Source organism: Electrophorus electricus, chromosome 3 (assembly GCF_013358815.1).
Source record: "Electrophorus electricus isolate fEleEle1 chromosome 3, fEleEle1.pri, whole genome shotgun sequence".
NCBI lineage: Eukaryota > Metazoa > Chordata > Actinopteri > Gymnotiformes > Gymnotidae > Electrophorus > Electrophorus electricus.
The window spans coordinates 29,449,570-29,475,916 of NC_049537.1; the positions used below are offsets into that span (position 1 = coordinate 29,449,570).

General features: G+C 43.9%; 1 protein-coding gene across 2 annotated transcripts; it reads left to right on the forward strand.

Moving 5' to 3' along the window:
* The first annotated feature begins 5,312 nt into the window (after positions 1-5,312).
* kdr (kinase insert domain receptor (a type III receptor tyrosine kinase)) lies at positions 5,313-25,860 on the forward strand. Of its 2 annotated transcripts, none has more exons than XM_027024453.2 (29): positions 5,313-5,604; positions 7,271-7,367; positions 7,733-7,947; positions 9,250-9,368; positions 9,541-9,709; positions 9,892-10,022; positions 10,362-10,545; positions 11,129-11,246; positions 11,709-11,878; positions 11,978-12,134; positions 14,242-14,353; positions 14,567-14,675; positions 15,178-15,522; positions 15,611-15,757; positions 16,238-16,369; positions 17,595-17,701; positions 19,705-19,840; positions 19,975-20,079; positions 20,421-20,534; positions 20,670-20,758; positions 21,078-21,279; positions 21,377-21,468; positions 21,549-21,671; positions 22,003-22,114; positions 22,308-22,407; positions 22,652-22,757; positions 23,418-23,560; positions 23,677-23,823; positions 24,080-25,860. In XM_027024453.2, the coding sequence occupies exons 1-29, from the start codon at positions 5,541-5,543 to the stop codon at positions 24,291-24,293; spliced, it is 4,059 nt and encodes a 1,352-aa protein (XP_026880254.2). In that variant the 5' UTR covers positions 5,313-5,540; the 3' UTR covers positions 24,294-25,860. The 2 variants fall into 2 exon arrangements, with proteins under 2 accessions (XP_026880254.2, XP_026880255.2); XM_027024454.2 differs by having other exon boundaries at positions 5,315-5,604; positions 21,078-21,228.
* The last annotated feature ends 487 nt before the right edge of the window (positions 25,861-26,347 follow it).

Genomic DNA, 26,347 nt, shown 5'->3' on the forward strand with positions numbered 1-26,347 from the left:
TCTCCGGTCAAGAGGTCTGCTGGTCTTTATAACCTCCAATCACTCCTACTCCATCCAAACCTGGAAACAATCAGACAATCAAACACATCTCAGGATGACAAAATAATTCTAAAAACAACCCTGTACACTTATCCCCTCCCCCCCCCCCCCAAAACCCGCATCTGTGAACAATGCATTTGCATATAAAGTAATCAATCAGGTCAATCTACTACTATAATGATACCCTTTGGTAGAGAGAATGCCATTTTTCTAGATCTAGACAATGTGTTCTACCTCTTAAATGGGGTAAACTTAAAACCTGAGGTTGGCAGAATGACTAACAAGTCATAGCAGGTACAATGACCTTTATATAGAACAAACATGCCTTATACCCCTTTATATAGAACAAACATGCCTTATACCCCTTAATATAGAACAAACATGCCTTATACCCCTTTATCTAGAACAAACATGCCTTATACCCTTTATATAGAACAAACATGCCTTATAATCCTTAATATAGAACAAACATGCCTTATATCCCTTTATATAGAACAAACATGCCTTATACCCCTCTTGCTAGTAGGCTGTCCCCCCACTCACAAGGCTCTCCAGGCTGTTGCATTTACACACTCCTACAGCAACTTAAACTAAATACATAATGGGAAATTTTAGTTTATTGGCCATATTTTTTATTTTCAGTTTGAAAAACATAGTTTTTGTCATATGTAATAACTGTAGCCTTTGAGATTATTTCCTGTGCATCAGGGATAAGAGGTGAAAACTCTGGTTTTTATCACATTGCGATATGAAAATTCCCTCTCGCGCGCAGCACCGCTGCAGGGCAGCGTGAGGGATAACAGAGTGACTTTGCCAAGGCTGGAGTAACTCTCTTGATTGCTTGTCTTCACTGTTGACCACTGCTGTCATACACAGACGAGGCTGCCAGACATTTCCCTGCTTGCTTTAAACACATCCATCCTCTTGCAGTGGTGTCTCTGTCAACAGATAGATCTTCCCTCACTTTTCTGAAGCATGTTACTCAGTGTTGTGTTGCCAAAACCGGAGATCTTGTTTCCTGAGGCGAAGTTGAAGGATCAAAGATTAAAAATTGGTCACATGACTTGAGGAATTCATATCTGCTTTGAAACTCAGGAACAGTCCATTAACCTTGTTCCTTCTCTCCCTCAGCGTGAGAAACAAACTCTCTGCTGCACTTGCCTCGTGCCTCTACCTTCAAGCGGAAGTGTCAGATGATCGATAGCGCCTGAGTTTGCGCATCTTTGCATTCACCAACAGTCAAATTCTCTTGCTGGACCCTGAGGGATGTGAAGTGCAAAATGTGTCCAGTGCCAAGCATGCTGGTTAGGAAACATGAAAAACACTTTTACGCAGATATGTTTTCTGTCATCACTTGTAACCTCACCCTTCGTATTTCCGACAGCCTCTCGCCTCCATGCAGACCGTCTTGTATTGAGCAGCCTTTATTTGGACCAAGCATGCGCACCCTACCTCCAGTTAGGCATATCCCTGGTGTCATACCGACAGATCCCCAAGCAGACTACAATAGCAACCCAGTTGTCACCAGGTCAACGACTCAACCAAGCGGAGACGTCCAATCAGATCAGCGTTACCGGAATATTAAACTCACCTGTGTGCCCTGATTATTGGAGTATATAAGACTGTTTCAAACTCTCATTCATTGCAAAGTACTGCCGATAGTTTACTAAAGCATACCCAGTGTTATTTTGGATAGTCTTTTTGTGTACCGTACCCTGTCTTCATATTCCTCGTTATTGTATTTTATTTGCCCCTTCTGGATTTTCTGCCTGGTTCTTTTGTGATTGCTCTTCTGGTTTCTGACTTGGACTGCTATGTTCTCTACAATTTGGATTGTCCCTTTCTATAGTCTTTTTGTCTTCACCCTGGATTATTGCACAACCCCTGAACAAGAAACAAATCAACCTGCTGTTTCATATCCTCAAGCGTCTGATTTAGCCTGAACCACCACACCTGGATCTAAAACTGCATCTTTAATAAGCTTTATAGTAAACCCTAAAAGCTGGACTTGAATAGCATGCCCAGTGTGGATCATATTTGTTTTCATATTGCATTATTACATAAGCCATTTTCAACACTTTTATTGTTTAAATATGAGCATTAAAAAGCATCTACTTTATTACAAAGATGCAGGTAAATGTCAGCTCTGCCTTTGCTTTTGTGGTTGCAGGTTCAGTAGAGGAAGTGTAAACTGGTTGTTGTTTTTCTTCACCTTACCTTGAAAGTAGACAAAAAGCATAACTCATATCTCTGGAGCTCAAATCCAAAATCTGATTTCGTAATCACCAGTTCTTCGTTTATGTCAAAGGTCAAAGGTATTTTCATCATTACTAAAGTCCAGCCTCCCGTTAGATGAGTCAGATGATGTCAAAGTGGACCACACCTTATACTAACTGCTCAATTAACTTCATCAGCAATTACACAATCCAGATCCAGACACTGGACTTTAGGCTGTTCAAACTCTACTTGCTATAGTGGCTTGAACAACAATGTCTTATGGCTGCTAAAATAACATGTCTATTGTTTAAAAAGGAAGCAGTAATAACAGCCCCCCCTCCACCCCCCAAAGTGTGTATATTCATGACACCTGCTGCCAACTATTGGTGCAGTGGGACAGTTCTGGGCAAGCACAAATATGCATTCAGAACCAAATTCACATCATTACTGGCTTGTTGTTGAAATGACTGTTCTGCACAGTGCCTATGGAATATGACCAAGTCCTGCCTAAGTCCTTACCTTCTGACGCACTGTGCCATGAAAATGAAGAAAAGAAAATCACATTTAAACTTTTTCTAACTATATTTACACATTATAACTGTCTATACAAAACAACACTAAACATTCTGATAAATTATTACATTTAAATACCTGGTTTTGATATTAAAATATCTGGTTTGGATAAGTGATCAGTTCCTCAGGCTGTGTTTACATTCATCAGTTGACTCCCTGGGTCTGAAACAGATTCGGCTCTGATCTGGAATAAAGCAGATAGTGATACACTGTCGCATTTACAACTGAACAAAAAGGATGCCAGCAAAAGTCACATGAACATGGTCATATCCTTATTAGCCAGCGTTTGTGATGTATTTACGACCGTGACTATGACACAGCCAGCCAAATGTTCAGAACAGTTCTCCACACCAACTTCATTGCCCTTGCAGCGTTTGTGTATATCTGATGATATTTTTTATTGATAAAATAGATAAAAGAGCGAAAACAGCACCATGAATTCCTTCTTCTGCTACTTGTGTAATTTTTTCCTTTTCCTGTTCTTTTTTCCATTCTTTCACAGAAATATTCCTGAGGGGATCTAATAAGCTTTATTATTTAAAACCACTAGAACCGTGTAAAGAACTTTGAATTGCCACGGTATGAAAACCCTCATTCCCCCCGCACCTCCAAGCCAACCCTGTGGGCTAGGTCCTCCAAGGTGAACCTCTCCCGCCAGAAGACCTCCAACTGTTCCCCGCCATTTCTTCATTCTCCAGGCTCCAGCCAGCTCTTGGATATACGTGGAGTATGGCACATCCTGGCATGAGGCTTAACCTTTTCAGATGTTTTAGTGAAGTTAGCAAATTCTTGTTTAAATACCACCATCTATCATAAACCTACGGACTCACAATTCTTCACATCCCAAACCCTTTAAAAACTCCATCCCTTACTCACAGCTGCTTGTGAAAATGAGGACTCCTGAAAAGCACAGAAATGTGTGCATATCTTCAAAACTGTGGGTTTCCTGAGGAAGTCGTAGATCACACCTTTGCTGGTGTGTTACGTGTTCAGAGAGTAGGCACTCCGACCTATAAATAATCTGCTGTTAAGACTACCAGAATTCCCTTGGTGCTGACTTATCTTCTTACTAATAAAACAGTAGCTGATATTAAACTTCAACACTTCAGACTCCTCCAGGACGATGTAGAGACCGCATCCCTTTTTAAGGATCCTCCACAGATGATCTCCTACAGATGAGACAAAAATGTTAAAGATGTGCTCATCAAGAGTGAGATGAATTACTGTTCAAATAATGGGCTGTGGAACTGTAGCCTGCAGCAACTCTAGATGTGCTACATGTAAATATATTAATACAGCCACTAAACTAACTGGCACGAAAATGCCAAAACTGCCGTTGTCATCTCATCCCCCATTCCTCCTCACGCATCACTGCATAAGTTGTCTACTGTAGTACTTGTAAGAGACGTAATCACATTTATACTGGAGAAAGCAGGAGAAGGCTTGCTGATAGGTTTGTTGAACACCTTAAGGCCATCAGAATTAAGGGTTTGTCGTTTCCAGTGGCACTGTATTAATAACCTATCTGTTTGCAATGCGGGCTGTTGCTATGGCAACAGTGAAGTTAGGAAACTCAAAGAAAAAGACCTTGGGACTATAGAACCCCATAGAATGAATGTTCTGATTTAAACATCTACTTTATCATATATAAATGGGCTCCTACTACTACTAATTCAGAAGCACTTTGCTTCAGACTTGATATATACTGCAATGTACTGTAGTAAGAGATGTAGAGAAATTCAAAATTGTAGTGAAGTAAAATTCCAGAGAAACAGGATGTTTCAGACAGGTCCTTCATCAGCTGCGCAAGCAAAGTGTAGGAGGAGGAAATTATGAAACCCAAAGTAAAGAACTACGCTTGGATCTTTAGAACCCCATGAAATGACTGCTGTGATTTAAACATCTACTTTGCCAAACATAAACTGGCTCCTTCTTCTATAAATTGCTTGCCCAGCTGAAGGACCTTTGTCCAGAACGCTAAAAACAGCCACCACCTGCATGTGATGGAGCACTTTATATAAAAATGCACTTTATATAAAACAATCGAAAAAATTATAAATAATACATTTTTATAAATTTTTTTTGTGGTAATAATGACTTTATTTTAACTTTATATTACTTTATATTATGGTCAGTGGGAGCTCTACAAAGCCCCACAAAAACAGGCTTCTTGATTGCTCGTTTCCATATTGGGCTGCGTTGTAATCATTTTTGCTGTGCACACAATTTCTAAATGTCATGTTTTATTACACTTTCCCCCTCTTGCTGCGTGCAGTGCAAGATTCGCTCTCGTCATGCGTGCGATTGCTCGAGCAGTTTCTTTGTTTAAAGTCTGTGCGTCTCAGCTTTTTGGAGTGTCGTGAACACACCCCTGCGTATCGCGCGTTTCTCCAACCTGAGCTTCCCAGGCTCTACCCAGACGCGCAGCCGTCTCTCCTCCACCCGCGGTCTCCCCCCACCAGCTCCGTCTCTCCTCCGCACACACACCCCATGAGTTTCCAGTTGCACCCCCACGCATCCGCCCAGTCTATAAAACAGGTTCCTACGCGAGCGGAGCAGCGTGAATTGCTTTTTTTCTGTCTTTCAGGCCCATTTATGTGTCTTGTGGATTAGGGTTTTACCGGTGGAACTGATGCGTCGACAGGGTTTACTGTCCTGTGCAAACTTTTGAAGGGTGTTTTCATGCGGGGACAGTCCGTCATTGTCGCACGATGGCAAAGACGTTTTCTGTTCTTTCTCTCGTCGGCATTATTTCTGGAATCAGCTGTGTAACAGGTAGGCTACATTATATAAATTACTACCAAAAACGGAGAAAAAACTATTGCTTAAGTTAATTGATAAACATTTTTATTAACGGTTGTGAAGTATATAACATGAACGTTAAAACTCATTATTCCCTATTGTTAAAATGATCATTATTGTAATCTGTTTGCATAATCAGTTTTGTTAAGTCATTCTTTATTATTAAATGTGTGTTTGGTCTAAAAGTACCTAAATATATCAGTTTCCTGTTGTTCTAATTGTAATCACCTCAGGAAAGGCAGGATGTCATTCTTGTGGTCTGAAGTTGAATGAAGTTACAAATGTTTTAAAGATTTTGTCATTTAGGTTCCATCTGTGTTAAAGCTGAACAAACCAGTCTCATACTGCTAATATATTTCAAATGATGTTTTCATAACTCATCACCACTGCCACAGATATTGCCATATGCTGGGAACTGTTGTGTGTGGCCACAGATTTGAGAGACGTGTTTTACGTTTCATCTATCATCTCGGAGAACTGTCTGTAATTAGGCCCATTTTCCAGTGCTCAGCACCCTTCCCGTTCACTGGGCACAGCCAGACACCCTGCTGCTGTGGATGTTTGGGAAGGCCTCAGTGTCCAACAATTACAAGATCAATTCCCAGCATTTCTTATATAAAATGCTTTAATAAGCAGGACCCATCAGGGTGCATACATTGTAGCCAAAGACCTGCGTGTGTGTGTGTGTGTGTGTGTGTGTGTGTCCCTTGCCCTGGTTCCTCTGAAGCAGGAACCCCACCTCAGACCTTGGAGCGTGGAGCTGTTTAGCACGGCCTCAGCCCATCTGCCCCGGCTTCCTGTTTTGACAGAGTCAGGTCGCTGTTCTGCCACTGCTGCTCCAGTGGAAAAATAGCCCCAGAGCTTGGCTAGAGTCCTCAAACAGTGCTGATCTCAGATCTGGCTGATTTGTCTTTCCTTTCCCAACTGGTACGGTGATGTGAACAGGAGTGAGCTGACCTCAGGTCAGGTCGACCCAGACCTGGCCAAGGACTAGCTTTCAGCAGCACTCCTGTCTGCATCCTACTGACAGTCAATTCATGCTGATTTTTTTTTAAAAAAAAGAAGTTTTTTTCTTTTTTGGTAATTAAGAGCTAATAAATCTAATAATTTAATCAACAGAGTAGGCTAATGGATACAAGTTGAATATTGGTCTCAGCTCAGAACACTTACCACAGCGTTCTATACTAAAAATAATCTGGTCTGAGCAAGCAATATGTACTGATGCACAATTTAAGGATTCAAAGTGAATATTAAGAAAATTATTTGTGATATTTTCACAGTCAGAGTGCAGTGTATAATCGTGCACACTTGTGCAAATGAACCGACTTGGTTTAGTTGTGTGTGCTGGTTCCTTGAAAAATGTTTTCCATGAGAGAGCCATATAGAGTTGCTTACAAAAAGAATGTGTTAAATTGAACATGTGATCTGATCTAGTGTCTTCAACACTTGGATTAATACTATTTCCAAAGCAGGATCCTTGGCTGTGATCAGCTGTGTTTCTGAGTAAATGTGTTGTGAAAAACTCCCAGTAGATGAGAAGTGAAATGGAAAGAGGGTTAAGTTACAGACACGTTTACTTCTGTAAAGGATATATGAAGCTTACGTGATGTTAAAGGTGTGTAACCTCTTCTGATTTCAGCTATGGACCTCAGGTTTATGTCTGATCCTCCAACACTAAGCATTCTAAACAAAACACACAAAATCAATGTTTCAGACACACTGGAAATTACATGCAGGTAAGAGAACGCTGCAGTACACAAAGAGATAAATGTAAATGTAGCATGGTTGGACATTCAGCCATTGACTATATATATATATATATATATATATATATATATATATATAATAAGGCTCACACACTCAAATCTCATTTAATCATGAACTTTTTAAGTAGTCTGTAGATACTTAAGGATGCAATACATTTCGGAAAAACAAAATGGGAAAAATTACAATTGGGAAAATGGGAATTAACATTCAGTTTTTTTTTTTATTTAAAGTTTTTAAAATAATGTTTTCATTTAATGCCTGAGAATACTAATAATACCTTGAAAAGGCTTTCATTGGCAGACTTCATTGATATTTCTTTTGGCTTGTTCTATAGGGGGCACCAGATCTTGGCGTGGTACATGCCTCACAACCGCACTGGCTCCGAGGGAAGGCTCACTGTGTCCGACTGCAGTGGGCATGGTCTGTTCTGCAGCACTCTAACACTGACAGCAGCGATGGCCAATGAGACCGGAGAATATCGGTGTTCCTACAGAGACCTGCCTGTTGAGGAGGGCAAGACCTCGGTGATGGTGTATGTCTTTGTGCAAGGTCAGTTACTGTGTGTCTCTGAGTATATTCATGTGCAGATGCAACACCATGCACACTTCTGATTGATGACTGCGTTACTTATTTAGCAGGTGCCTCATGTAGGGGTGGTTTATCTTGGATATTGTCATTTTGTTAGTTCACACACGACACTCCACTGCTGCGCTCCCTTCATTGGCTTCCAGCAGCTGCACGCATCAGATTTAAAACCTTGATGCTCCTCTACAAACCTAAAAGTGGACCAGCCCCTTCATACATGAGGTCAATGGTCAAAGCCCGATCCGTACTTCGAGTACTTCGAACCTCAAGTACAGCTCGGCTTGAAATACCAGGCTTCAAGTCTCATGAAAGACAAGCGTGGAGACTATTCTCTGTCCTGGCTCCTCGATGGTGGAATGAACTCCCACTTGCAGTCTTCAAACGTAGAATGAAGACCCATCTTTTTGTGGAATATTTACATGACCACTAACCTTGCTCCTATATTGACTGACTAAACTAATACTTATTGTAGAGTATTGTTTATTACACAGATGTTGACTAACAAACTCTAGTACTTGTTGTCTATTGCAGTTATCGTTGTCTGAGACAGAGCTTATATGTATTTTGTACTTCTAGGTATCAGCAGTGATCCCTGTATTCTACAGTATTCTAGTTCATCGGTATCTTGGACTCTAACCTACTTTACTGTACTAGGATGTATTCTATGAGGAAATGACAAAGCACTTTTGTAAGTCGCTGTGAAAAAGTGCGTCTGTTAAATGCCGTAAATGTAAATGTAACTCCTAGTGTTTTGGCATTGGTAGACTTAATTCCAGGTTTCTGACAGGATTTTGCAATCTGAAGTGGAATGGTTGAGTTCATGGTCTTGTTGGGATAAAGATTATTTTCTAGGAACCTATTAAGTTTAGGGAAAAAGTAAGAGAGAGTGAGAGAGAGAGAGAGAGAGTGAGAGAGAGAGAGAGAGAGAGAGAGAGAGAAGTATCTACCCTTAGCACACTTCCTCTGATCCTCGTGTCTGACCTCTCCCTATGTCCTGTGTCACCTATATATTCTGCTTCCTGTTATACCATGAGCCAACATCCTGTGGCGTTTAGCCAAGCAGAGACAGTTAAAAGTATGCATACAGTGAATTTTTGTCTGCATCACATAGTTCTGTATAAACTAGCACTATAAACCTCAACAAATCAGTTCCTACAAATAACCTCAACTAGTCTTGGAGTCCAGTGCACTAAAGCAGAAAAGCACTGTGTCAGGGGTCGGATGGCGTGGGCTGGCTGAGTGGTAAACACGCTCCCTTCCCTCCAGACTATCGCATGCCCTTCATCCGCTCCACTCAATACGACGTGGTCTTCATCCGCGAGGGAGAGCAAGTGGTCATCCCCTGCCTGGGGTCTGTGGAGGACCTCAACGTCACTCTATACTCAGTAAGCACACACACACACACACACACATTCATTAGTGTGAACTGGGTTTGCTCAGATTTTAAACATCAGACTGTCCTGAACATATTAAACTGAACTGAATGTACTGCCATCAGTGACTTGACATTACTGACGAGGCTTCAGTGAGATCAGAGGAATGTCGCTTCCTTAACAGAAGTATCCGGTGAAGGAACTTCCCACAGAAGGGAAGGACGTGTACTGGGACAGCAGACGAGGATTCGTTGTCCCTAGTCATGTGATCAGCTATGCGGGCATAGTGTTCTGCCAAACACGCATCCACAAAGAGACATTCCAGTCCTCTGCCTACATCGTGGCTGTCATGGGTAAGGACGGCTGTGTGTGACCTTTGTGTGAATTATGCATTGTGAATGACACGGCCGTGTCTACCAGTGATCAGCAACCGTAAGTCATGAGGGAACAGTAACCTCCACAATGTGGTGGAATTTCGGAGTGTGTGTGGAATTCATGAGAGAACAACACCCCTCCCCCTTCCCTTGTTCCTTAGGATATAAGATCTATGACCTCACTGTGAGTCCTGCCCAGGAGAAGCTGACCGCAGGCGAGAAGTTGGTCCTCAACTGCACTGCTCACACCGAGCTCAACGTGGCCATCAACTTTCAGTGGACCCTCCCTCAGGTGTGGAGATGCATAACTAATGTGTGCACAGACCTGTCCAGCTGTTATAATGGAGTCTCTGTAGCTATCCTATACTCCTGATATAGTACTATAGTGCAAAGTATTAGTACAGTGTTGTTAACCAAATTAGTATAAAGTACCCAAATAGTGGCATTGTTTTCAATTTAATTCAATTCAATTCCATTCCACTTCATTTTATTCAGTCAATTTGAAACAGTTGAGTGAAAGGTCAGGTGAGTTTAAATCCCAGTACATTTAAGTGTGGTTTCGTTACGCCGTTTTTCTCAGTTCTGTTCTTTCCTCCGTTCAGCCTAATTTAGACGGTTTCTGTCCTATTAGAAAAATGCCAACCGTACCATGCACTACAAGACCAGGTCCTATAAGAGGAAGCTGTGGAATTCTCTGGAACTGTCCAATCTGCTCATCATGGAGAACGTAACCACCAGTGACATGGGGGAATATGTGTGCACTGCGTCCAGCGGTCAGATGGTCAAAGCTGCACAAGCCTATCTCACAGTTTATGGTATGTTATGGCTATCTCATAGTTTATAGTACGTGAAGGCTATCTCATAGTTTATGGTACGTGATGGCTATCTCATAGTTTATGGTACGTGAAGGCTATCATAGTTTATGGTACGTGATGGCTATCTCATAGTTTATGGTATGTGATGGCTATCTCATAGTTTATGGTATATGAAGGCTATCTCATAGTTTATGGTACGTTATGGCTATCTCATAGTTTATGGTATGTGATGGGTATCTCATAGTGTCTGGTATATGATGGCTATCTCATAGTTTATGATATGTGATGGCTATGTCCAGTGCTTTAGAAGTCGATTAATCGGCTTTTTACATCATTGTGGTTTTTCTGAAACCTAATTTAAGTGCCAAATATCACAAATCACATTTTAAATTATGATATATTGATTACTAGTAGTACTGAAAAGAAAACACATACATTCATGTTATTAGGTTTGCATTTATACTTGACCACATTGTGTGTCTAAGTTGTGCTTTCTAAACAGATCAGTGATCAAGCTTAATATTTGTTGATTTCTCTCACTCTGTGCGGTTGAAACATGTTTGACTATCTTTCGATATTATAGAGAAGCCCTTCATAGCACTGAATGACCAGCGGATTCGCACGGTGGATGCAAACACTGGCCAGAGAGAAGCAAAGATCACTGTCAAATACATTGCCTATCCAGAGCCTAATGTGAGGTGGTGAGTAACAATAATGTGTGTGTGAGTGTGTGTGTGTGTGTGTGAGTGTGTGTGTGTGTGTGTATTCTGTCTTCACATCTGGACATAGTTTACACATGGGAAAACCTCATCGCAGTTGTTTACGTTGTAATGTAGTGATATATATTGCACTAACTGGTGAACACTTTGTTTGACGTTGTTAAAGTGACAGTCATTTGACATACCTACAGACCACACATCTGTTCTTTCTGTTCTGGAGTTTCAGACTATGAATTGTTAAACAATTGTAATTTTGTTAGAATTACTAGGGGACAATATTGTGACATTCATTAATAAACAGTAATTTGACTAGCTGTGACTCATATTTCCTCCTGTTTTAAATGAAATTTCCTTCATTTCTCTTTAATTGTGATTGTAAAACGCTTTACTAAACGGGTTTTGGTAGAGCGTGTCTTTATCACGGTCTTTTTTGCTGTGATACAGGTTTAAGAATGGCCATCTTATTTCCAGTGAAGCGTACAGGATGAGGTCAGCCAAAGACTCTCTCACTATATTTGAAGTAACAGAAAGGGATGCTGGGAATTACACCGTGGTCTTGACCAATAGGATGACCAGAGAAGAGCAGAAACAGACATTCCAGCTGCTGGTCAATGGTACTGCCACTCCTGCTGGGGGTCTCCCCTCCTCTCTCCCCTCCTCTCTCCTCTCCTCCCTCTCTCCTCTCTTCTCACATGCTCTGTGTTTGTGTGCAGCTCACCCTAAGATCTTTGAGAAGGAAGTACCCTTGGACCGAAACATTCACATGTTTGGCAGCAGTCCTATGCTCACGTGCACAGCCTTTGGAGGTTCCAGTCCCGTCTCTATCAAGTGGCAGTGGATGCCCAGTGAGGACTGTCCAATCAGATTTCAGTAAGTCTGGAACATGCCTTCCGATTGGACAACCTGACAGGGATTCCATGAGATTTACGCTGAACGATTCTGTTGGAATCGATATAAATTAACATAACAAAAGTTTAGACAACTAAACTTGTCCCAAGCTTAGGGTCCATTAAGGACATGCAGAAAGCTTGTAAGAAAGCTTATAAGACTTCAATTCAGTGACAGTGTGGATGGTCCATTAAACTCATCAGGGCTATCGCGCTAAGTGACAAAGAGTGAAGGAACTGCACTGTAGGAGTCTCCTACACGTACACTCCTGACTGAACTTCATGACTGAAAACTGCTGTCCAGTACTGCAGTGTTCCTGGAGTTTCAGAACTCACACTGACTCAGTAGTTGTTCTGAAATATTTACTTAATTCTCACTCTTTACAAAATTTATGGCACATGATGACCGTAACTGATCCTGAAACTGATCCAAGTCTCTAAAGCATGGTCTGTTTTAGTTCACCTTCAAGATATTTCCCTCTGACAGGGTGGCACGCCAGTTACTGATGTGTGTGTTCTTACATCTTCTGTTTTATCACATTGTGGTTGTGGTTTGCATTTGTATTCCATTGCACATTGTCACTGATGTTGAATTTTTAAATAGTTTTATGGCAGAATGGGGGTATGCATGTGAGTATGGACGTGTGTGTGTATTGCTGATTGCGTGCGTTGTTGTTGAGGGTTCCAGGATAGGTCTGCATGATTGTTCAGAGCTGAAAAGCTACTGAGGTAATAGCGCTCCGATGAAAAACATACCCGGAGACAATGAGAGTGAACTCTGACCTCTTGCAGACACCAGGGCGTGATTCAGACGCCACACAATCAAAGCCGTGCACTGGTTTGTTGTGTGTGAGATGACATTCATTTGACAGATGTGAGAGCAACTTTATGCTAGATTGCATTTCTGCATTCTTATAAATTAGCGACAGGAGACAACGCTGATGAAAGAATTTCACTATGAATAACCTGCTACACTCATGCAGTGTTTCTGAAGGACACCATAAAGACAAAACTGGCCATACTTTTCCATGCACATCTCTTATCCAGCCTTACAAATAATTATTGGATTATCTGTATATTCATTATATATCTGTATATATCATTCTAGAGACACGTATATCAACCAACTGCTTTTCCTGGAAAACTGAAGCAGGAATCCCAGTCTGCTGCTTTCCGTGGAATACTGACTCCATGGTTCACTACTGCTACTGCGTGACATGAAGCTTGAGGCTGTGCAGAATACGTGTGCATATATGCACTCTCTTAGTTCCAGTTTTTCATGGGTCCTGGTTGGCTGTAATTGGATCATCAACCTCTACGTTCATGCATCTTCAGCCTGTGTGGTGATTAGGAACTCACAGGATGTTTCTACCCAGTTAGGACTTTGATTGAAAGACCATTATTGGAGAACGGATCCCCTGGGAATGTGGTGACGGAGTGGGTGACATTTTTGGCCTTATCTTCCCTCTTCACCTTCAACCGCTTCCTGTTTCGTCATCACAACTTCCTGTTGTTCCGAAAACAGAATTCTTTAGATCTCCAACATTCTTAATCAAACAAGGGCAACACAATGGATTCATCCGAAATGGATCCCAGTCTGACAACGTATGTAATGCATTAGCTAGGTTGTTCCGGACATCCAAAAGTCCATTTAGGATTCACTCAGTACCCAAGATGTTCTGTCTTTTTACTCCCATTTGCTTTTGGTTCTCTCTCTCGCTTTCTCTCTCTCCATCTTCCCTAGACTGATGAATGAAACTCACGCCTCACCCTAATCACTATTTATTGACATTTCCGGTTATGGTCTTTGTTTGTGAATCCATTATGTCATGTTTAAAGACACAGGCCCAGCTGTCAGTGAGAAAGATTAGGGACCTTTAAATTTATTTATAAGTTGTTGTTGTTGTTGTTGATTCAGCTTGTTTGTGATTATGTTGCGTGACAGTGTCTGGTTTTGGGGCATGTGTTTGTCACTTCTAGATGTTGTTGGGTTGCTGTGTACATGCTTCTACACTAAAAATGTGTGTGTGTGTGTGTGTGCGCGTGTGCATGTGTGTGAGATAATTATGTTATTGTTTGTTGTGTCTAAGGCTCAGGGCTGATCAGAATTCGGAATGTGAGGACAAATGGAGGGATATTTCCAACAACACGGGAAAGAATCCTATCAATCAGCCGACTAGCTTCACAGACCACTCCCTCAAGGTACAGCCAAACTAGCTGCCATGTAACTACACACCCAGCATAAGAGCAAATGGCTAAAACCTTGCTTCACTACCACATACCCTGGGTAATAGGTAATGTGCAATTTCCAACTGCAGTGTTTAAAATCTCTCAAATGCCTCCACTAGGCACGTGTGCATTAGTGTCTCATGGTGGTAGAGGTCTTCATAGATGTCTCGCATGTGTTCCCCTCAGACTGTCAGTACTCTGAAGATCCAGAAGGCTGTGACCCACGCCCTGTTCAGATGTATTGCCACCAATAAGGTGGGAGTGGAGGAGAGAGTCATCATCTTCCAAGTGACACGTAAGTGCTTCTGTGTCCCTGCAAGGTATGAGGAAGGCAGCTTCTGTCAATTAACTGTAATCACATTTCATTCTATTATTAGTGCTGTTACTGCCTGTGATTACAGACAGGATTAGACTGAGTATATTCTGATCTCATAGTAATCTGCTCTCACTCTCTTTCATTCACTCTCACTCTCTCTGTCTCACTCTTTCACTCACTCTTGTTCTCTCACTCTCTCTTTTTCATGCTTTCTTTCATTCACACTCTTTCACTGTCTCTCTCACTCTCACTCTGTCACTGTCACTCTCACCCTTCACTCTCTCACTCCCACTCTCTCTCACTTTCACTCTCTCACTCACTCTTTAACTCTCTCTCTCTTTCACTGTTTCTCTCTCTTTAACTCTCACTCTTTCACTCTCTCCCACTCCCACTCTTTCACTCTCTCACTCTCTCTCTCTCTCTCTCTCTCTCTCTCTGTCTCTCTCGCTGTCTCTCTCACTCTTTCACTCCGTCTCTTCAGGCTTTCTGAACCTTAGCGTGTTCCCCTCCAGCCGTCCTATAGAGGGTGAAGATGTGCATCTGAGCTGCGTGGTGGACCGTATGCTCTACTCCAACTTGAGCTGGTACCGGGTGCTGAACGTATCCAAGCCGCACGAGCTCCCGGCGTTTGTGCCCTGTGGCACCCTCGCGCTGACTCCTCTCAACCAGCCCAACTCCACCATCGTCAAAGTGTCTGGCCCCAACGCCACCCTGGACCTGCATCTGCCCCAGGCCTCCCGCCGAGACCAGGGCCTGTACGCTTGCCGGGTGGAGAACGCTGACAACAGTGAGAGGACCTGCCTGCTGCACCACCTGCAGCTCAGAGGTGCAGCTCTCACAGGACTTTTGAAGTTCTCCCCCAGTGTGGACACGTGTGGGTCTGACCTTCACGTCTGACGTGCCTTGTGTTCCAGCTCTGGAGGCACCGTGGATAGTGAACAACCTGACGGAGCAGAGGGTGAACATGAGCGACTCCACCACGCTGGTGTGCGATGTGAGTGGCACGCCAACGCCCGTCATCACCTGGACCAAAGACAACCAGACCGTCATGAAGGGATCTGGTGAGTCTCCGTCTCCTGTGGACAGATACTTCAGAGCAGTGTCTTACATGTACGTCCAGCGTTTATTGGCAAAGCGCTTTGTGTTGTCGTGATGTCGTCATACACGTTACAGTTAACCCCATGCGTGGAGGCTGCACCCTGGACAGAACATAGCCGACGATGTGTGGGATTACATGGACAAGGAAATAAAATAAATAATAATAATAATAAAGCTTTATTAATAGTTTAACTATCGATACGTACATATATTCACATATGCACAAACATGTGATTCTTCCGTTTGTAAAGCTTCAGTACATGGGAATGTTTCTTCTATGTAGGTAATCGAATGTGTGTACATATGAATATTGCTTCCTGCTTCACGCGCCTCCCCTGTCTGCCACGCCCAGTGACTTCGTGACGCCGGACGCCCCTCCGCTGTTAAGCGCTGCGCCCTGCGATGCACAATGGTGTTAGCGTGCGCTTTGTTTGCTTTGGCAGGTGTTATCCTGACTGAGTCGAACCGCACCCTGACCATCCAGAGAGTCAAGAAAGAAGACAGTGGCATGTACATATGTACCGCTTGCAATAAACTGGGCTGCGACTCCAGCAAGATGCACCTCACAGTGGAGGGTGAGTGCCTTGGTAGTGGTGAGGTGTCCACTAATGGAAGGTCGTAGGTCGAGCAGCCTGTGTATCTTTTCGCACAGTCGCTCCGGAGTCCAGGTTCTTTTGGAGAGGATTCATGGTTCCTGTTACCACATGCAGGCAGAAGATGGTCAAATACTGCTAAATACTTTGCGTCATCGGTGGTTTCTAAGAAGAACTCCACTGTGATTTTGTCTAGAGCTTCATTTTAAGGGTGCACGGTAAAACCTCGAGGGCGCAGTGAGATGCTGTCCTTTTTCTTCGGGCCTGCTTTGCCCATGTGAAGCATTGCCTGGCAGTGGAAATAACATCATATGAAGGACAGGAAATGCTACTAATCGTTGAGCAGTGGCCAGCTGTAGTGGACGTCCAGGCAGGAGTCACATGCTTTCCTATACGTAATGTCAGTGTCTGTGTTAACAGAGACTTGGTTTAAGATGTTAAGGCTGCTGGGCTGGACCTGCTACAAAACTTAGACAGGCACCTTCAGCCTCCCGCTCCCAGGCGAGAAGTGGGAATTGTTTTGAAGTGTGGTGGTAAAAATAGTCTTCATTTTAGTCAGGCAGGAAAAGGGCTGTGTTAAGGCACATCCTTTGGGAGTACTAAAAGAAAAGCAATACAAAATCCCAGGAACAGAGAGAGGCACCCAGCCCAGAGAGAGAGAGAGAGAGAGAGAGAGGACACAAGGAGACACAAACACACAGGGCTCAGTGGAGGTGTTCACAGCAGCACAGGCATACGTGTACGTGACTCTCCCCTAGACACTGCTGTTTGTTTTCATCAGAGCTGAGGTGATTGCGGAACCAACCGGACACAACAACGCTAACCCAAAGGTCTTGTTCTCAGGGGGAGAGAGAGAGAGAGAGAGAGAGAGAGCGCAAGTGCAAGCGTAATTAAATAATTGCAACATTACCTCATCTTCTAAAAATAATCCAAACATGCATTCTCAAAATTTTATTCCAGAAAAAAAATATTATTCAGGGTAAATTCCAAGCACACTATAAACATATTTATCTCACTTTGGATGATATCGATACCTGTATAACATTATTTAAAGCTAAAACTACTGTGAAGACCGGAAAAGCTTAGATATTGGCTTATTTTAAACATGATGTTTAAAGTTGAAGCGTTCATGACTCACTGTGTTGTATGTGAATATTTCTTGTGAGGAGCATATGAGGCTGATCTGTGTGGGTCATTTCTAAACCAGGGGCGGAGGAGAAGATGAATGTAGAACTGATCGTACCGATCGGCGCCGTGGTTATTGCCATGTTCTTCTGGCTCCTAGTGGTCTTTGTCATCCGCAACAGGAAACGGGTAACATTCCATTCCATTTCCCTGTCTCTCTCTCTCTCTCTCTCTCTCTCTCACACACACACACACACACACTGTGTGCAAATTATTAGGCATGACAGTATTTTCACCACATCATTATTTTTATGCATATTTTCCACCTCCAAGCTGTATAAACGTGAATGCTTATTGGATTTAAGCATATCAGGTGATGTGTCTTTGTGTAATGAGGGAGGGTGTGGCCTAAGGAGATCAACACTCTATATCAAGGTGAGCAGAATTATTAGGTAGCTGCTTTTCCTCAGGCAAAATGTGCCAAAAAAGAGATTTAACTGACTCTGAAAAGCCAAAACTATAAAAAGTCTTTCAGAAGAATGCAGCTCTCCAATAATTGCTAAGATATTGGGGCAGAACAGAAACATCAAACGTTTTGTTGCAAATAGTCAACAGGGTCACAAGAAATGTATTGAGAAAAAAAGACGCAAATTAACTGCCAAAAATTTGAGAAGAATCAAACCTGATGCGACCAGGAACCCGTTATCCTCCAGTGCTTTTATATTCCAGACCTGCAACCTACCTAGAGCTCCCAGAAGTACAAGGTGTTCAGTACTCAGAGATATGGCCATGCTAAGGAAGACTGAAACCCAGCCACCACTGAACAAGACACAGGGTGAAGCGTAAAGACTGGGCGAAGAAATATCTGAAGACAGATTTTTCAAAGGTTTTATGGACTGATGAGACTCTTGACGGACCAGATGGATCGACCCGTGCCTAGATCAGTAACGGACACAGAACTCCACTTCGACTCAGACGCCAGGACTGATATTATTAAAGATGAGGTAGTTGGGCCTTTTCAGGTTGAAGATGGACTCAAAATCAACACCCAAACCTACTGCCAGTTTTTATAAGACACCTTTCTTTAAGCAGTGGTGCAGGAAAAAGTCTGCATCTTTCAAGAAGACCATGATTTTTATGCAGAACAATGCTCCATCACATGCATGAAAGTACTCCAGTGCGTTTAAGGCCAGTAAAGGCCTTAAAGCTGAAAGAATAATGACATGGTCCCCTTCCTCACCTGACCTAAACCCTACTGAGAACTTGTGGGTCCTTCTTAAATGGAAGATTTGCGTGAAGGAAAAGTACAGCTCTCTGAATAGTGTCTGGGAGGCTGTGGTTGCTGCTGCACAACAAGTTGATCGTTAACTGATTAAGAAACTGACAGACTCCATGAATGGAGGCTTATAACTGTTATTGAAAAGAAGGGGGGCTATGTTGGGGGGCTAAATTTGTCACTGATCTTTTTGGGGTTTCTTTTGGAAATGTCAGAAGTGTTTATTTGTGAATTTTGAGTTGTTTGTTTGTTATTCTCACTTTAGCAGATGAAAATAAACAAGTGAGATAGGAAAATATCGGTTTTTCATTTAGTTGCATAATATTTCTGCACACTGATAGTTGCCCAATAATTATGCACACAGATATTCTCCTAAGAAAGCCAAAACCTCACTTTGACTTAAATATTCAGGTTTGAGCTTTATTATTTTATTATTTCAGATTGACCGAGAGCACTGTAGTTGTTCAATAATAAAAATGAATCCTAAAATATACAACTTGCCTAATAAGATCCCTCCCTGCCTGACCACGCATTGTGTGTGTGTGGGGGGGGGCAAACACGTTAGCAGACCCCTCGCTGTGTGTGTGTGTGTATGTGTGTGTGCGTGTGTGTGTATGTGTGTGTGTTTGTGCGTGTGTGTGTGTATGTTTGTGCGTGTGTGTGTGTGAGTGTGTGTGTGTGTGGGGGGGGGTCTTCTGCCCTCATTAATGAGGAACTGGGGTGGACCCGCTGGCAGAAATACAGGGTTTGTGCAGCTGTGCCTGCAGCCATGTCCACCATCCTCTCATCCTCTCATCCTCTCATTCCCTCGTTATCTCACCCACTCCCTCACTATCTCACTCGCTCTAACTGCGGCCTTTATGTAAACTCTCTCTCTCTCTCTCTCTCTCTCTCTCACTCCCCTCATCTCTCTCAGCCCAACGATGGAGAAATGAAGACAGGCTACCTGTCCATAATCCTGGACTCAGAGGACATGCCCATGGACGAGCACTGCGAAAGACTCACCTACGACGCCAGCAAGTGGGAGTTCCCCCGCGAACGCCTTAAACTAGGTCAGCCTGGGGCTACGCCCACGCCTTCACCCCGACGCCGCCTCCGCTTCATTCACGTCGCACTTAGTGCTCCTGAAATAGCAGTGCTGTACTGGAGCCACTGGATGAACCCTGTGTGTGTGCGTGGTCGGTAGGGGATCCGCTGGGACGAGGGGCGTTCGGACAGGTGGTGGAAGCAGCAGCATTTGGCATCGAGAAGACCGCCACTTGCACCACCGTCGCTGTCAAAATGCTTAAAGGCAAGTGGCTTCTTGTCACCTCCGTTCACGTTCACCAGCCTGGGTGAAGCCTTCATTAGAAGGAGTCATTTAGCCAAAGACAGTGGTGTCTCAGTGGTTAAGGTAGACAAGTAATCAGAAGGTTACCAATACAAGCCCCACCACTGCTGGGTCCCTGAGCAAGACCCTTAACCCTCAGATGCTCAGTGCTGTATTCAGACATGACTACAGGTGGATTTGGACAAAGGTGTCAGCTAAATGCTGTAAATGTCAGCTGTGCTGTCATTTGATGTGTGAGTCACTAGGTAGTTTGAAGATATGCAGGGCTCCTGCTAAAATCTTGGCATGTCTGACCTTCACAGAGGGTGCGACCTCCAGCGAGTACCGGGCTTTGATGTCCGAGCTGAAGATTCTTATCCATATTGGTCACCATCTCAATGTGGTCAACCTGCTCGGTGCATGCACCAAACCTGGGGGTGAGTCTGCTTCTCGTACCACCATGTCTCACTGAACCATCTGTGTAGACCGCATGATTGTTGCATTACTTGAACACAAACCTGTCGTATTTGTGCCATAACAGCTCCCTGTCTTTTTCTGATGTCTTCTCTCAGGACCTTTGATGGTGATAGTGGAATACTGTAAGCACGGTAACTTGTCCAGCTATCTGAAGCTCAAGCGTGGAGAGTACAGTCCTTACAAGGTAAATAAAAGGGTAAACAGTCTGCTAACAGACACCTGGACCTGCCATGGGGAGGCACTGGTCCCAGCTTATGACCCAACCTCACTTTAAGTCACTCTCGTGGGGCTGAGGTTCTTATATAAGACTAAAATGCCTGGACAAACCACTTAAACATACCAGTGACGGCTTGCAGACCACTAATCAATATCTTGATAATGCAGATTATCAGATATATGGGTGGATTCAGTGGAACTGTGTGTGTGTGTGTGTAAACAACAAAAAAATGAGGTGATGGTTCCCTTTACTCTGGTTCCCATACACTGATCCTGCCCTGTTCCAGAGATGTAGACCGAGGGTGGAGCAGGGCAGTGCAGGTGGAGTGCAGGAAGAGGTGAACGAGGGCAATCAGGACCTGGACATCTGTGCAGGCACGGCTGTGGGCTCGGGCCTGAGAGCTGAGTGGGTCTCCAAACCTCCGCAGGAGGAGCGAGGTAGCTACCACACCAGTCCCACAACAAAGCCACTCTCTCACCTAGACACAGGTACTGAGGACACACAGCATTTTCAAGGACGTTACCATGGAGACAGCACACTGTGTGGCAGAGATTGCTGAGCTGGTTATGAATCTGTGTTGTGTAGAGAGTTCAGACTGGGACCACCTGACCATGGAGGATCTGATCAGATACAGCTTTCAGGTGGCCAAGGGCATGGAATTCCTCTCCTCTCGAAAGGTAACTCCTAAATGCTAACTGAGAGATTTGCAGTGTGGGTGGGTGTAGGTGTTATTACAACTTTATTGTGTTGCTGCCAGTGTATTCACCGTGACTTGGCAGCCAGGAACATTCTGCTTTCGGAGAACAACATCGTGAAGATTTGCGATTTTGGCCTAGCCAGGGATGTGTATAAAGACCCAGACTACGTGCGAAAAGGAGACGTGAGCACTGATCTAAACACACACTTTTTCTCACTAATACTCTCTTCACATTTACATTTACAGCATTTGGCAGACACTCTTATCCAGAGTGACTTACAAAAGTGCTTTGTCATTTACTCATAGAATACATCCTAGTACAGTACAGTAGGTTAGAGTCCAAGATACCAATGAACGAGAACACTGTAGAATACAGGGATCACTGCTGATGCCTAGAAGTACAAAATACACATAAGCTCTGTCTCAGACGATGATAGGTGTGATTTATGTATGTATGACTGTGAAATGATGCTGATACCCCTGCTGGTATCCCCGCTGGTATCCCTGCTCCCAGGCACGCCTCCCTCTGAAATGGATGGCACCAGAGACCATCTTTGATCGCGTGTATACCACACAGAGTGACGTCTGGTCCTTCGGGGTGCTCCTCTGGGAGATCTTCTCCCTGGGTGAGTGGGATAAGTCACCTTACTGTCCTTCAAAACCGCACGGAGCAGTCGTCCTCTGACTTGAGCCTCCGCAGAGTCCTAAGAACCGATGTCCTTAAGTCCTGTTTGCCGCGACAAGCTTGGTTTGTGAAGCCTGGCCGCGCACTGTAGGATGGAGTAACGCCCCTCTGGCTATGCCTACTCTGGTCTACAGGCGCATCTCCATATCCTGGCGTGAACATCGATGAGTCCTTCTGCAGGAGTCTGAAGGAGGGTACTAGGATGAGGCCACCTGACTATGCCACCCCTGAGATGTAACTGCACCATCTACACTTCCTTACAGAACACTGACCTGAAGTGCAAAGCACATATATAATATACAGTTTGAGCACAACAGTATATATCCAGTGAAGAAGTTCTATATACAATAGATCCAGAGTTGTGTTAAATAAACACACCTTGCTATTTGGTCATACTACTATTTATGAAGCAGTTTCCTGTCATACTAATTGGTCTGCGTTTGGATAGCCACTGTTGTTGCTCTCTGTGCTATTGCAGCTATCAGACCATGCTGGACTGCTGGCAGGATCAGTCCACAGACAGACCCACCTTCACAGAGCTTGTGGAGCACCTGGGTAATCTGCTACAGGCCAGCGCTCAACAGGTGTGTGTGTGTGTGTGTGTGTGTGTGAGTTCAGGGTTGGGAGAGTTTAAAAATGTATTCTGTTACAGATTACTGATGAACTATTAGAAAATGTATCTGTAACCTAATCCAGAGGATTACAATATCCAAGTAACGTAATCTGATTACTTTCTGTTAGTTCTGCATTGCCTTTAAACCCATTAACTGCCAAAGAGCAGTTCTGGAACACTGGTCCCCTACAGGGGGAGCCAGGTGACCATCGATCTCCTGTGAACTCTCCAATCAGACAAACGAACAGCCTAGCAGGTGTAGGTGTAAACATCGCAGACAGGTGTAGGTGTAAACATCGCAGACAGGTGTAGGTGTAAACATCGCAGACAGGTGTAGGTGTAAACATCGCAGACAGGTGTAGGTGTATACATCCCAGACAGGTGTAGGTGTAAACATCGCAGTCAGGTGTAGGTGTAAACATCGCAGACAGGTGTAGGTGTATACATCCCAGACAGGTGTAGGTGTAAACATCGCAGACAGGTGTAGGATGACGGGGCATTGAGGAGAACAAAGCGCTTCATACTGAATACGTGGTGCTTTGTTAGAACCATAAAGGGGTGGGGGTGGGGGGCAGTGAGTGTGTGTGTGCTGTAGAGCCAGAGTTCTCAGTGTGTGTTTTCCATGTGGTAGGATGGGAAGGACTATATCCCAGTTACAGTGGGGGAGGCAGAGTTGAGATCTGGAGTCGCCCAGCTCAGAATGACATCACCAAATAGAGCCATGGCATTCAGCATAGAGAACCATCTTAACTATGACAATACTCCACCCCTGGGGTTAGTATACTAAACACATAGATGCTTACACACACCTTCTCACATTCACACAAATACACACAAGCACACACACACACACACACACACTAACCTAAAATAACTCTTTTTCCCAACAGCTATAGTAAGCAGATGGACCTCTGTAGTCACCAGATATTTGAGGACATTCCCCTGGAGCAGAGTGGTCAGCCAGATGGGAGGGTGGGCATATCTCAGGAGGAGATGAGCTCTCTGGACCATCGAAGCCAGAGGACCACCACATTCGGGTGAGGTTTAGCTCCAGCTGGTTTCAACAGTAACTCAGATCCCATGTGTGCTTTAACACGTGTGCTTTTTCAGTTACATGCTTATGCAAGGAACTGGAATACTTTTCCAGTATTTAGTGTACTATGCAGCTGTCACTATGTCATTACAGTGTATTATCTTTTTAAGTCTCCAAGGTTTACAAAAGCTCTCTCTCTCTCTCTCTCTCTCTCTCTCTCTCTCTCTCTCTCTCTCTTCTGACACGGTCTCCTCTCACAGGCCCCTCCTGCGGTGCAAGAGCAAAGAGTCTCTGGCCTCGGAAACGTCCAATCAGACGAGCGGCTACCAGTCGGGCTACCACTCAGACGATACGGAGGCCCCCGTCTATGCCAACGAGGAGATGATCCCGAAGGGGGGTGTTCTAAAGAAGCCCCTCCCAGAGGCGGAGGACAAGCTGAGCGGAGAGGAGCGCTACAGCGCCCCTCCCGTCTAAGCGCGGCGCGCCTCGGCCTCGCGAGCCGCTGGCCTGGAACAGCAGACTTAGCCTTTTAGAACAGACGTGATGAAATTTGAGTGAATGGCTTCCTGCTTATGAGAGGCTGGCCAATAGCCGTGGCTCAAGAATTGTCATTTTCTCTGTTCCTTTATGTTATTCCTCTGAGACTGTCCATATTCTGCAGAATGGTGTCCTGTCTGTCTGACTCTTCCTCGCATACTGTCAGCTTATTTATAGTTTATTTAACTAGGTACATATGTTAAAATCAACAATATCTACTTAATATTAGAGATACCAAACCTCCCAGTGACAAAGCAGGTCCAGACCCCAAAATATGTCAGCAATTAAGCCTTATTCCACCAGACCAGGCACTGGGCTTTACCTAAACCAGGCCAGGCCAGGCACTGGGCTTTACCTAAACCAGGCCAGGCCAGGCACTGGGCTTTACCTAAACCAGGCCAGACAAGGCACTGGGCTTTACCTAAACCAGGCCAGACAAGGCACTGGGCTTTACCTAAACCAGGCCAGACCAGGCACTGGGCTTTACCTAAACCAGGACAGACAAGGCACTGGGCTTTACCTAAACCAGGCCAGACCAGGCACTGGGCTTTACCTAAACCAGGCCAGACCAGGCACTGGGCTTTACCTAAACCAGGCCAGACCAGGCACTGGGCTTTACCTAAACTAGGTCAGACCAGGAACTGGGATTTACCTAAACCAGGCCAGACCAGGCACTGGGCTTTACCTAAACCAGGCCAGACCAGGCACTGGGCTTTACCTAAACCAGGCCAGACCAGGCACTGGGCTTTACCTAAACCAGGCCAGACCAGGCACTGGGCTTTACCTAAACCTGGCCAGACCAGGCACTGGGCTTTACCTAAACCTGGCCAGACCAGGCACTGGGCTTTACCTAAACCAGGCCAGACCAGGCACTGGGCTTTACCTAAACCTGGGATATCTTTTTTGGCTGTTTGTTTATGCTGCCCTCTCATTAATTGAATGAATTACTTTAGAGAACTGTCAATCTATCATATAAAATACCAGTTCAGTTATCGTCTGCCTCTATTTTTTTAAGAAAAAAAAACATATAATATATTGCGTTGGCGTGGATAAGCTGCATATATTAGTTTTAAGTCTTTTAAAGGTCATTTCTTTTGGAGGGAGCCTTGGAAATGTAATCATTGTTTATACAGACTGCAAGAAAGAGAACTCAATGAGACCACACCCACTTCCCAGGGCAGAGTCACACCCACTTTCTTCCAGACAGGAAACAGCAATTGCAATATGAGACAACTGAGTAAACAAATGTTTTTTGTTCTGTATTTATCTTTTATATTGTTTTAAAATGAATCCTAGTCAGCCTCTTTTGAACAACAAGCAACAAAAAAAAAGGCTCCCAAAATGTTTTTCCTCTTGCTTCTCTTTCGTATCTCATGGTTTTATGATTGTACAGTTTTACCAAGTGATAGTGAGGACCTTAATATTGTTCACATAAAAACATATACTAAACTTCTGATAAATGTAACTAGTTTTATAAAATAAACATTCTTCAAAATGAAATCCACTACTAAAGGCTGTCACAGTGTTAGAACTTTGTTCATTATCAATGTCTGTGTGGGAATTACAAACTGTTTTTTTGCTCACTGTGTGGCAGGGACAGTGGGAGAGAGAGTGAGAGAGAGTGAGAGTGTGTGAGAGAGTGAGAGTGTGTGAGAGTGAGAGAGAGTGGGAGAGAGAGAGTGTGTGAGAGAGTGAGAGTGAGAGAGTGTGAGAGTGGGAGAATGTGTGAGAGAGAGAGTGTGAGTGAGAGTGTGAGAGAGTAAGAGTGTGGGAGTGTGTGAGAGTGTGTGAGTGGGAGAGTGTGTGAGAGTGAGAGTGGGAGAGTGGGAGAGTGTGTGAGAGAGACACACTGTGAGAAACTGTGAAAGAGTGTGAGGCAGTGTGTGAGTGACTTCCTGTATCTATTTCTCAGTGACCCTGAGGAAACAACTTTCAAAGTTACTTTGCATTGTGCGTTTGTGCGAGCTTGTGTGAGATTGAACTAGTAAAAA

Bases quoted from the DNA above. Each gene is read 5' to 3' on its own strand.
- kdr (XM_027024453.2), top strand. From the start codon at position 5,541: ATGGCAAAGACGTTTTCTGTTCTTTCTCTCGTCGGCATTATTTCTGGA. The intron at 10,023-10,361 runs GTGTGGAGATGC...CTGTCCTATTAG, and splicing joins TTCAGTGGACCCTCCCTCAG to AAAAATGCCAACCGTACCAT. The intron at 22,408-22,651 runs GTAACTGCACCA...GTGCTATTGCAG, and splicing joins GACTATGCCACCCCTGAGAT to CTATCAGACCATGCTGGACT.